This window comes from Muscardinus avellanarius, assembly GCF_963383645.1.
Source record: "Muscardinus avellanarius genome assembly, chromosome: 8".
Classification (NCBI taxonomy): Eukaryota; Metazoa; Chordata; class Mammalia; order Rodentia; family Gliridae; genus Muscardinus; species Muscardinus avellanarius.
Window position 1 is genome coordinate 106569414 of NC_137794.1, and position 12826 is coordinate 106582239.

At 43.4% G+C, this 12826-nt stretch overlaps 1 protein-coding gene across 4 annotated transcripts in view; it reads left to right on the forward strand.

Annotated features, from left to right (window-relative positions):
* Window positions 1-12826, forward strand: part of TIAM2 (TIAM Rac1 associated GEF 2) — a gene marked incomplete at both ends in the record, with an annotated part of 113066 nt that overhangs the window by 12675 nt on the left and 87565 nt on the right. For all 4 annotated transcript variants that reach the window (XM_080699965.1, XM_080699966.1, XM_080699968.1 and 1 more), the window contains 3 exons: window positions 603-775; window positions 2029-2253; window positions 12328-12513. In XM_080699965.1, coding sequence (XP_080556091.1) covers window positions 603-775; window positions 2029-2253; window positions 12328-12513 — 584 coding nt within the window. The remainder of the gene's footprint in view (window positions 1-602; window positions 776-2028; window positions 2254-12327; window positions 12514-12826) is intronic.

Consider the following 12826-nt stretch of genomic DNA (forward strand, 5'->3'; position numbering starts at 1 on the left):
TGTTACCACAAGTTCTTATAGTTAATATGGGATTTTCTTTGACCCTCCTGCCCACATTTAATAGGTGCTGCCTAAGTAACACAGCGTTGCACTTAAGAATGAGGGTGTTGGGGCCGGAGAACCGGGGTTCAGGTCACTGCCCCACTGGTCCAGCTGTGGGCCCGTCAGGCGATTCCATCCACAGTTTCTCAGCTGGACAGTGGGGTGTGCAGCCCTCCTTCCTGTGGGGCCTGGAGGGGAGTGAACCAGCCAGTGTGTGCAGTGTGTTAAGCAGCAGTGTGTGCTTGGTGTCGTTATCCCTGATAAACATTTATAAACATCACTCAAGTTCCTGCTGATGTAAGTAGACATACTTCCCATCCCGTCTTTTCCTCCTTTGCCATGTTTAGCATTTTATTTTATTTTTTGGATTTTAAGGTTTTATTTTATTTTTACAATTTTTTATTGAACATACTTGGTTTCCATTTAAACTGTACTTGGCATCATGTCTAGCATTTTAAACGATGGTGCCTTCTGGGCCTTTGGGCTCTTTTCAGAGGCATCGCTCAACCCTTGGTGCAGGTTGTGGCTCAAAGACATTGTTCTGCTGCTCTCCTCCCCAGGCTGCACTCTGCTGTTTTATGAGACCTATGGGAAGAATTCCATGGACCAGAGCAGCGCCCCGCGGTGCGCCCTCTTCGTAGAGGACAGCATCGTGCAGTCTGTCCCAGAGCATCCCAAGAAGGAAAACGTGTTCTGCCTCAGCAACGCCCTTGGAGATGTCTACCTTTTCCAGGTACTGCCGGCGCTTTGCAAATGGAGGGGTGAGGTGATGGCTAGTGCACTATCAGGAAGAGAAAGAACAAAATTTATATATATATATATTTGTGTGTGCGCGTGCGTGATATCGGGGTTGTAACTCGGGCACTGTACCTCCGAGCTACACCCCCAGCCCTATTTTTTATTCTTTATTTTGAAACAGGGTCTCACTGAGTTGCAAAGGGTCTCCTTAAGTAGCCGAGGCTGGCCTTGAACCTCGATCCTCCTGTCTCAGCCTCCCAAATGCTGGGATTACATGCATGCACCACCATGACCAGCCTTCCCTATATTTCTTTATTGATATTTGTTGCAATTGGGGTCATACACAGTAGATATAATTTTATATCTAGATTTTTTTTGTCTTCCAATAGTTTAGTCCCAATTCCTCCTATTAGATTTTCTACTAGAAATTTTCTATTGATTGTATCCCACTATGATGTATGAATACAGTGCACCAATAAAAAAAAAGTGAAAAAAAATAAAAAAATAAAAAATAAAAATAAGAATAAAAAAGTAGGGCTGGGGGTATAGCTCAGAGGTATAATACTCCTGGGTTCAATCCCCAGTACTACACAAAAAGAAAAAAAAAAAAAAAAAAGAAATTTTCTATTGGAACTTTGACAGCACCTAGCTGCTTCAAGAATGGCATGACAGAGCGCGGGGTGGACACGGCTCTGTTGCTGGCCACTGGCTGGTCCTCGCTCTCCTCTGTCACAGTTGGGGCTCCGTGGTTGTTCTTGACGTTCTCAGGCCCTGGGGACCTGAGTTGAGCAGTTGGGTGGGTTTTTAAAATTAAATTGATGCTCGCTTCAGCTGCACATATACTACAATTGGAACGATACAGAGAAGATTAGCATGGCCCCTGCACAAGGGTCACATGCAAATTTGTGAAGCGTTCCATATTTTGGATCAAAAAAGGAGCTCTTTCTTAAAAAATATAAAAAAAATTTAACCATCTATGAAGTGCAAGTACTTGGGTTTTGCACCCCAAAGCCCAGCTAGCCATTTTTTTTCTTTTTTCTTTTATTTTATTGGTGCACTGTATTCATACATCATAATGGGATAAAAATAATACTTTTGTAGACATTACATGCACACATCGCCCAGTTAGCCCCTACCCGATCCCCACCCCGTTCCCTCCCCATCCCTCCTTCCCATCCAGCCGGCCATTTTGGAGAGAGCCTTTGTGGTAAAATGATTTCACCCAGTTTTCCCCGCCCCTGTGCATAGGCCACCAGCCAGACTGACCTGGAGAACTGGGTCACGGCCGTCCACTCGGCGTGCGCATCCCTGTTTGCAAAGAGGCACGGCAAAGAGGACACCGTGCGGCTGCTCAGGAGCCAGACGAGGAGCTTGCTGCAGAAGATTGACATGGACAGCAAGATGAGGAAGATGGCGGAGCTGCAGCTGTCTGTAGTGAGCGACCCCAAGAACCGGAAAGCCATCGAGAACCAGGTGCTGGTTACGTCCGCGGCCCTCCAGCAGCCAAGCAGCCAGGTGCTCGCCTGGCCTTGGTAGTTCTTACGCTCCCGCTCCCGGGGAAATCGTTTCTGTAGTCTCTCTCTCTCTCCCTCCCTCCCTCCCTCTCTTTCTCTCTCTCATCTGTCTCTCTCTCTCTCTCTCTGGCATCTGTCTCTCTCTCTTCTTTTTTTCTTTTTCTTTTTTGCCCTACCCAGGGGCATTTAACTTCTGAACTACACTCCCAGCCCTAGTTTTTGGTCTTTTTATTTTTGAAACAGGGTCTCACTGAGTTGCAAGGGCCTCACTAAAGCTTAACGGCGATCCTCCGGTCTCCGCCTCCCGAATGCTGTCTGTGGCATGTCTCCGTTCAAATACTTAATAGCATCCTTGTGACTCAGATGATGTGCTTTACTTTGTGACCTTGGTGACTGCAGAGGTCAGGCTGAGCATCCCTTCTCTGAAATCCTTGGAACCAAAAGTGTTTGGGATTGTTTTTTTCTTTAAAAAATTTTAAAGCTGGGTGTGGTGGTGCACTTTTGTAATCCCAGTACTTGAGAAACTGAGACTGGAGGATTGCGGTTTGCAACTAGCCTCAACTACTTAGTGAGGCCCTCTGGAACTTAGTGAGACCCTGTTTCAAAATAAAGAATAAAAAAAAAAAAACTGGGCTGTGGGTGTGGCTCAGAAGTAGAATGCCCCTGTGTTCACTCCCCAGCACCACATACACACACACATTAATAAATAATTAAAATAAAAATTTCAAAGTTTGGAATATTTGCATATCCACAATGAGATATCTTGGGTAGGGCAATATTTTAAATAATCTTGTACAGGCAGCCAATTTTCATAACATGGAAATTTTCACTTGTAGTGTCATGGTGACACTAAAAAAAACTTTGGATTTTATTATTTATTTATTTATTTATTTATTTAGCGGGTCTTTGGATGGAACCCAGGGGTATTTGACCTCCGAGCTACACCCCCTTCCCTATTTTTTATTCTTTATTTTGAAACCAGGTCTCACTGAGTTGCAAAGGGCCTCACTAAGTAGCTGAGGCTGTCTGTAAACCGGGATCCTCTGGTCTCAGCCTCCGAATGGAATGCTGGCATTACAAGAATGCGCTACCACGCCCAACTTACCTTTGGATTTTGGAGAAATTCAGATTTTAGATTTTTTGAATTAGGGATGCTCAACCTGTATATTAAGTATTTTGTAACCAAATATTATTTTCTATGTTGAGTGGTACCATCTGGCCTAGCCCGTTCTCTCATATGTTGTCACTTTCTTAATGAAATCCACATAATAAAACCACAAGAAGATCGGCAGGGAAATTAGAATTTGTAAAGTATGACTTTTAGCGGAGCCTGGTGGTGGAAGCTTGTAATCCCAGTACTTGGGAGGCTGAGACGGGAGGATTGTAGGTTTGTGGCCAGCCTCAGCTATGTAGTAAGACTCTCAGCAACTTAGTGAGTCCCTGTTTAAAAAAAAAAAAATAGGTTTGGGGTTATAGCTTGGAGGAATGCCCCTGAGTTCCATTCCCAGTTCCACAGACATAAAATAAAAGCATGACATTGCAAAGAGTCCTATGATATAATACAGTCATTCTCTATCCATTACAAAAAGCCACTGATGGAGACCAGATAAATGGCTCAGGACAACACTTTCTCTGTCTACTGGGGCATCCATGCTAGGTGGTTTCTCTGATGTTGGCATCTTAGAGGGGGTGAGGTAGCTTTCTAATTGTTATTTTCCTTTGCTAAGGCAGTGTAGGCACTTAGAAAGGTGATCATGTAGGCCAGGTGTGGTGGCGCACGCTTGTAATCTCAGCATTTGGGAAGTGGAAACAGGAGGATCGCGATTCGCAGACAGCCTCAGCTACTTAGTGAGGCCCTTTGCAACTCAACAAGACCCTGTTTTAAAAAAAAGAATAGGGCTGGGGTGTAGCTTGGAGGTAGAGTGCTGGGTTTCATCCCCAGTACTGCAAAATAATTAATTAATTAATTAATTAATTAAAAAAGGTGGTGGTGAAATTTCTAGCACCCCCTTGATGGCCCCTGGAAGATGGACTGAGATGGAGATTTTCTATCAATTCTTGGCAACTTTCCTGAGCTGGAGGCTCCTATGGAGGAGCTCACTGTCTGTGCCCATATGTTGGAGTGTTTCCCCTGTGTTCTCATACCATTTCTGGTTTTATTCTGGGGTCTTTGATCCATTTTGAGTTGACTTTTGGGCAGAGTGAGAGATAGAAATCTATTTTCAGTCTTTTACATATGGATATCCACTTTTCTCTGGGCCATTTTTTAAAGAGGCTCTTTTTTCCAACAATTTTTTTTGGCACCTTTGTCAAGAACCGGATGATGTAGCTGTGTGTCTTCTGTTCCATGAGTCTATGTGTCTATTTTTATGCCCTTGGCAGGCAGTATGGGCATGAAAGAGATTACTATGACTGCATAGTATAATTTGAAGCTGAGTATTGTGAGACCTCCAGTTTTACGCTTTTTGCTCAGAATTGCTTTGACTCTCAGGGTCTTTTGTTCTTCCATCTAACTTTTAGGATTTTTCTAATCCTGAGAAGAATGTCATTGGTGTTTTGATGAGAATTGCATTGTATTGTAGATCACTTTTGGTAGCACGACCATTTTAACAATGTTAATTTTGCCCATCCATGAACATGGGATACCATAGCCTTCACTATCTTTGATTTCTTTGTTTAGCATTCTGTAATTTTTGTTTTGGAGGTCTTTCATCTGAAAGCATTTTCTCTAAAATCAGAAGCAAGACAAGGATGCCAACTTCTTAGCATTCTCATTCAATATCATACTTGAAATATTAGCCAGAGAAGTTAGTCAAGAGAAGGAAATAAAAGGGATACAATTAGGAAAGGAAGAAATAAAAATATCCCTGTTTGCAGATAATACGATTCTATACTTAGAAGATCCTGAAAGCCCAACCCCCAGAAGACTTCTAGAGCTGATAGATTCATCAAATTAGCAAAATACAAAATCAACATATCACACACCTGTAATCCAGTACCTGGGAGGGTAAGACAGGAGGATCACAGGTTCTAGGACAGCCTTAGCAATTAGTGAGACATTCATCAACCTAGTAAGACCCTGTTTCCAAATAAGCAATAAAATCAGGCTGGGATGTAGCCTGGAGGTAGAATGCTTCTGGGTTCAATTCCTAGTACTTAAAAAATCATTCAAAAATCAATAGCTATTTTATATACCAGTAATTGAATCTACTGATCAAAAAATCTTAAAAGCAATTTCATTCACAAAAGATTAAAAAAACACTAAGGAGCCAGATGTGGTTGCACACATCTCTAATCCAGTACTTGGGAGGCTGGATAGGAGGATCACAGGTTTGAGGCCAGCCTTGGCAATGCAGCGAGACCTGTTTCAAAGTAAAAAATAAAATTGGGCTGGGGGTGCTCAGCAGTAGGATGCCTCTGGGTCCATCCCTAGTACCAGGAAAAAAAAAATAAAAAACAATGAGGAATAAGAGTACATGTTTTTATTTATGAGGCACTTTCCCCCAGAGCCCCCAGGAACTTCAGATCTAGTCAGGATGGCACGTCCTAATGATAACAGAATGTTCAGCATAGATTACATCAGTCTCTGGAGCAGATTCTCTTTGAAGTACATGGGTGTAGAAAATAATTGTCAGCCTTTTCCTAATAGAAAGACACTATCACAACACTAATGGCTGAGTTTTATACTGTTATAGAGTCACATGCTCTGCTTAAAATAAGCCATTATTTGGTTCTGTCCCCAACCTTTTGGCTATTTCATGGGGCAGGATGACACAGCTTTGATTTAAGCACATCCAATTCGGACCAGACCATGACCTGTGTCCACATGTCTACGTGTCTTTGAAGTTCAAGGGAGGAAGTGCGTTAAATTAGGCTCAGTTAGTACTTTATTCTCTGCTTATTATTTCAAACACGTAAATGAGGACAAAACCTCACCACCCATAGGCAAGTTTGGCGTGTTCCTGGCTGGCTGCCCCCGGCTGGTCTCATTCTGTGCCTTTTCCTGCGGGGCCACTTCCCGCTCTCAACTGGGCTGGGAGGGAGGCTGCAGTGGGCATGGGAAACACTCGGCCCCTGCTTCCATTGCCCTGGGTTTGGCAAACCATTGGTTTCATCTTAAATGTTTATTTAAAAGTGTAAAATGCTAAAGAGGTTGTATTGGATTTAGGCAATTGGAAACTTGGTAACGTTTACAAAGCCTTGAGAATACAGAATATGGTGTGGATATGGGTAATTTGGGAATTACACCATGAAGGGGACCAGAGGGGACAGGGCCAGCTTACAGAGGTGCTGGGTGAGGGCACTGTATTTTTTAACCAACAAGAAGCTATATGATGGAAGTGTTTGGGGCAGAAGAGAAGGCTCAGTGTAGTTCAGCGAGTGTGTATGAATTACATACTCTGGCCAGGCAGCTTTGCACGGAATGGGCTCAGAGAAGAGCACAGGCTGTGTTCCTCAGGGTGGCTCGGTCCACCTGGGTGGCAGAGACTTACTAGCATGATGATATAATAGAGTGAACTGAAACACTGCGATGGCCTAGCGTGCTGAGTCTCTCTGTCCACACTCTCACTGCAGTAACCCAGAAAACTTAACCACATGATGCAGGGAAGGAAAGTTTATTTGCTCACAGTTTGGGAGATTTCAAGAGTTCAGTCCAAGTCAGGCTGGTTGTATCAGCAGAGTGCAGGGTGTGATGTTGGGAGGCAGAGAGAGGGAGAGAGCGAGTGCTCTGCTCTTAAACCACAAAGGCTGAAGCAAGAGAGACAGCAAGGGGATCCACAAACAAGCACAGTCCTCAAGGCCACAACCCCAGGGACACACCTCCTCCAGCCACATCCCACCAACCTAGGCTACCAAACAGTAAATCACTACAATGTATATCCACTGAGGAGGTTACAACCCTAGTGACTTACTTGTATCAGTTCTGACCATTTTTTTTTTTTGTAACATGGGGATTAAACTCAGGGGTGCTCTACCTCTAAGATATACTCCCAACCCTATTTTATTTTGAAGCAGAGTCTCTCTAGGGCGACGAATCAGATTCTCACTACTTGCTGAGACTATCCTCAAACCTGCAATCCTCCTGTCTCAGTCTCCCAAATACTGGGATCACAGGTATGCACCACTGTACCTGACTTGTGAAGTAAACTTTTGAATGATACACAACTGGTAGGTGACAGCTGGATTTTGACACAGATCTGTGCTCCTGACAGTCTACACTGCTTTGCCCTGAGACCTTGGCAAATCAGACAGTGCTTTGTCTGCTAACTAAACCAGCGGACGAATTGTTTTGTATAAATTAGAAGTTAAAGCTGGGCATGGTGGTGCAAACCTGTAATCCCAGTACTTGGGAGGCTGTGACAGGAAGGATCACAGGTTTGAAGCTAGCTTCAGCAACCTAACTAGGCCCTCAGCAATTGAGTGAGACCTGTTTCCAAATAGAAAATAGATCTGGGACTGTAAGTTGGAGGTAGAGTGCCTGGGATTCAAGCCTCAGTACTAAGAAGAAAAAAAAAAAACGAAATTAATGTTTAATCCATCACTTACCACAGCTTGTGTTTTTCAGCTTGGTTTGATGGAAAGGGTATCAGTTACAAATCAGTGATTTTTACCTCAGAGGAAACAAAACAAAGCGGATTCTCTCAACTTGAGCTGGTCACTCTAACTACCGATTCATTCAGTGTGGTCTGTGTTGTGGGTCAGCATCTCCTGTGAAAACCGGTTTTGGTGTTCGGAAAGTACGGAAGGGGAAATTTTCAGCTTATTCCACCCAAAGGGACAATCATCTTTAGGCCAGACCTAGTAGCAGAGAACTGTCCAAGTGCTACGACCGAATGACTAATTGGTAGAAAGTCTTATTTTCTAGGCGTGCTGGGTGTGGCAGGCGTGTGCTCGTCATGTTTTTAAATATATCACAGATTAATTTGATTCATTTGCTATTTTTGTCATCAAGCCTCATCTCCCCTCGTTTTCTATAGCGGACAGTGACCTCTCTGAGCTCATGGAATAAATATATCTATGGTAGCAATAAAGAGAAAATTTTCACACTGAATTTGTCAGTGCTCAAAAATGGGAGTTTCACTTAAAATTTTGTTAGTAAGTTTTTTATAATGAAGATAGCAAAAATCTCAGGGTAAGTGTTTTTTTTTAAATGATATTTTTATGTTTTGAGCATGGACATTAAAGGAAATAAAAGCTTGGTCTACAAAGTTGAGTTTTTATATCATGTCCTGATATTTATCTTTTTTTTTTTGGTGATACTGGGGTTCCTGGAAGCCCTTCTACCTCCGGGCTACACTCCCAGACCTATTTTATACTTTATTTATTTTTGGAAACAGGGTATCTTAAGCCAGCAGGGCTGGCTTCGAACCAGCGCGATCCCCCTGTCTCCGCCCCCCAAGTGCGGGGATTACAAGCGTGCGCCACCACGCCTGGCGATATTTATCTTTAAAAATAAAGAAACATCTAGAGGCAGTTGTCAGTATCTAAGGAATTTGGCAAAGGAGAGGACAATCTTTGTTTAAAGGAACCGATTTGGGCTTTTTAATATTAATGATGTTAGGGGAAAAATTCAGGAACTTCCTAATAAATGTCAGATAAACTACTATTTTAGTATGATGTTTATTATTTCAAATTTCACTGAGGTAGCATATAATAGATAAAGCAACTGTCTTTTATTTCTCATTTTACATTTAAAAAATGTACCCTTATTTTACTTTCTGAGGGATTATTCCAAAAAAATTTTTTAAGTTAACATTATTTAGCCGGGTGTGGTGGCGCACGCTTGTAATCCCAGCGCTTGGGAGGCTGAGACAGGAGGATCGCGCAGGTTCGAAGCCAGCCTCAGCTACTTAGTGAGGCTCTCAGCAACTTATTGAGGCCCTGTTTCCAAATAAAATATAAAATAGGTCTGGGAGTATAGCCTGGAGGTAGAAAGCCCCTGGCTTCCACTCCCAGTACCACCAAAAAAAAAAAAAAAAAAAAAAAAGTTAACATTATTTTAAGTTTGGGCTAAATTTGAAGGTCTAGGTTTAAAATTGAAATGCAAAATGTTTAAGGTAAATAAGACATTTAACCAGGGCTGATGAAGCATGTCTGTACTTGGGAGGCTACGACACGAGGAGCACAAGCTGAAGCCGGCCACCTAGGCTGTCAGCTACTTAGTGAGCCCTGCTTCCACACCAGAAATAAAACAGGGCTGGGTTTATAGCGTAGAGGTAGAACACCTTTGGGTTAAATGCCCAGCAACACACACACACACACACACACACACACACACACACGTGTGCGCACGCATTAAATGACTTTAATTAATTAATTAATTAATTTATTTATTTATTGTGGTACTGGGGTTCCTGGAAGCCCTTCTACCTCCGGGCTACACTCCCAGACCTATTTTATATTTTTATTTGGAAACAGTGTCTCTTCAGCCAGCGCAGGTGACTTCGAACCTGCGCTATCCTCCTGTCTCCGCTTCCCAAGCGTGGGGATTACAAGTATGCGCCACCACGCCCGGCATTAAATGACTTTTTTAAGAAAAATACTTCAAGCCAGGCATGGTGGCACATGTTTGTAATTCCAGTACTTGGGAAGCTGAGACAGGAGGATCACAGGTTTGTGGCCAGCCTCAGCTACTTAATGAGCCCTTCCATAATTTAATGAGACCCTGCTTCAAAGTAAAGAATAAAATATAGGGCAGGGGGAATGTCGCTTGGAGGTAGAATGCCCCTGGGCTCCAGCACCCCCTCAAAAAAAAAAAATACTGCAGAATTGAGTGTAAGTATAAGAGTTTCATCTTTCCTGATTGGAGGTGATTGGCTTAGCTCTGAGTCCTGTTTCTTTTGTCTCTTTCCCCGCCGTGGATGGCATGGGCATCTTTACCTTCTGGTATCCAGTGACTCTTCATTCACTTTTCCTCCCCTGAATTCCATCCCCAGTAGAACTCCCAGATGTATCTCATAAACGGTTTCACAATGAGGAATAAACAGATGTAATAAGCTTCAGTACATTACCCAACCTGAAAATATCTACAGATGATTAGAGGACAGAGGAATCCATCTCAAGAGAGGAAGGTATTGGTGAGAGTATCATTTTCACTGTTGTGTATGGCTCCAGCCAGGGTGTCAGTTTATACCCATCTATCACCTTCGAAACCAGAATTCTCTGCATGCCGCGGCGAGACCAAGAAGAGATTAGCAGTTCCAATTTGAACTCCATTAGTTCACAACACTGGTTGTCACTGAGGCTGGGCATGAGAGTCCCAGAGGCGCTTTTGAAGCATGCTTACTAGACTTCAGATCTGAAGGATAGATTCTTCAGATGAGAGACTTACCTTCTGCATTTTTCAAAGTGAATAGACCATTCTGTTCTTCAGCCAGGCTAACACCACTAGGCTGCGGTGTCAACAGCAAAGACACATAGAATCTCAATGCTAGTTACATTCCTTTCAGACATTGGGATCAGTTTATTGCTGTCTGTGACTTTATTGTTTGACTGACAAATAATGAATAAACAAATTATTTATGTAGATCTTATGGCCATCATACTTCTTTCATGCAGAAAAGTTGTTCAGTGACCTTCCTAAGAAATAGATGCAGAGAACTTAGAGGAGGCCCAGGGAATGCCCAGAATTTGAAACTCTTCTGTGAGACTGGAGAGAACTTAGTATTCAATGTTGGGAAGCCCTTGAATTATTATTTATCCACAATTAATGGTTAACTTAGAAAGTGTAGTGTGGAAGGTGAGGGTCTGTTACGTGCTAGACAACATGGCAAACCGGGGATGCAAGTATTAGGAAGGAAATGACTTTCCCTTTCTTGCTGTGAAGGAAACTTTTTTCGTGGAATTCTTTATTACAAGCCTTTAGTGTAGGGCCTCTCTCCATCTACAGTTTGCATTTATTTATTTGTTTTAATTAATTTTTTTTTTGTGGTACTGGGCTGGAACCCAGGGGCCTTTTACTTCGGGCTACATTCCTAGACCTATTTTATATTTTTATGGGAAAACAGGGTCTCACTAAGTTGCTTAGAGCCTCAATAAGTAGCTGAGGCTGTCTTTGAACTTGTACGATCCTCCTGTCTCAGCCTCCCAAGTACTGAGATTACAGTTGTGGGCCATGCCCCGCTTATAGTTTTCATTTAAATAGAGGTAATATTTGTATATAAGTCCTGGTGGCCTCTGACAAGGAGACTGGTCCCAGAGTTTGTCTCTCTACCAACTCATGACTTCAGTGTTGAAGAAGTAGGCAGTCATTTCTGTTGTGTAAACAATTGTAGATACTTTAATTTTATTCAGATGTACAGATGGTTGTTATTTCTGAGATGCTTAAAATAGTGGTAAGGGCTAGATTTGCCTCGTCTGTTCCTGAAGTCCATTTGCTGTTTGAGTCACTTACTCAGAATAAAGAGGACAGGAGACCCTGCCCACATGTAGCCAGCATATATTATTATTTTTTATTATTATTATTATTATTATTATTATTATTATCATTAGCGTTACTAGGGATGGAAACCAAGGGCATTCTACTTCTGAGCTACACCCCCAGCCCTATTTTTTATTCTTTATTTTATTTTGAAACAGGATCCCACTGAATTGCAGAGGGCCTCACTAAGTAGCTGAGGCTGTCTGCAAACTGCGATCCTCCCGTCTCAGCCTCCCAAATGCTGGGATTATTAGCGTGCGCCACCACACCTTGTGCCAGCATATTTTTAGCATAGTTCTCTTAACCCAATTTAGCGTCAGAGGTTGCAAGTGTGAAATTAAACAAATCCTGTTTTACATCAGCATGGTTTAGTGGCGGAGCTCTCCAAAGATCGCGATGTTCTGACGTGCCACCTCTTGGGCCCACAATGGCCTGGGTTGGGGCTGACCTGCAGCACTGTGCTGTGAGCAGAGAAGGCCGATTTCAACCACGCAGCTCTAGCTGAATCTGACTTTTCCTTGAAGCTCCCGAAAGGAATTGCCTTTCCTCTTTGACCCACACAAGCTTGTAACTCTTACTCAAATTCCCCCTCCCCTGTTCTTACTGTTGAAGATCCAGCAATGGGAGCAGAATCTGGAGAAGTTCCACATGGATCTCTTTAGGATGCGCTGCTACCTGGCCAGCTTACAAGGCGGAGAGCTGCCGAACCCCAAGAGCCTCCTCGCAGCCACCAGCCGGCCCTCCAAGCTGGCCCTCGGCAGGCTGGGCGTCCTGTCCGTTTCCTCCTTCCACGCTCTGGTAAGCTCTTGTATCCGCAGCCCCATGGGGTTTTCTGGACTCCCTCCTGGGTGGGTGGCTTCTGTGTTCTGAACTGGCTCGGTCCTGGGGGGAGGGCACGGATGGTTTTGCTGACCCTGCCGCCCCCTGTGGAGCGCTGTGACTGTCGTAACTTGACTTTTGCTATGCAGATAAGCGCTATCTGCGCTGTGGGCACATTTCTGGTCTGTCAAACATGTGTCCAGCAGCGTTTGGCTCTGGTCAGTATGTGTTTATAGCAAGCAGAGCTTCCTTTTGTGAGAGCAACTGGTGGTTCTCTCCGCCACCCACAGAG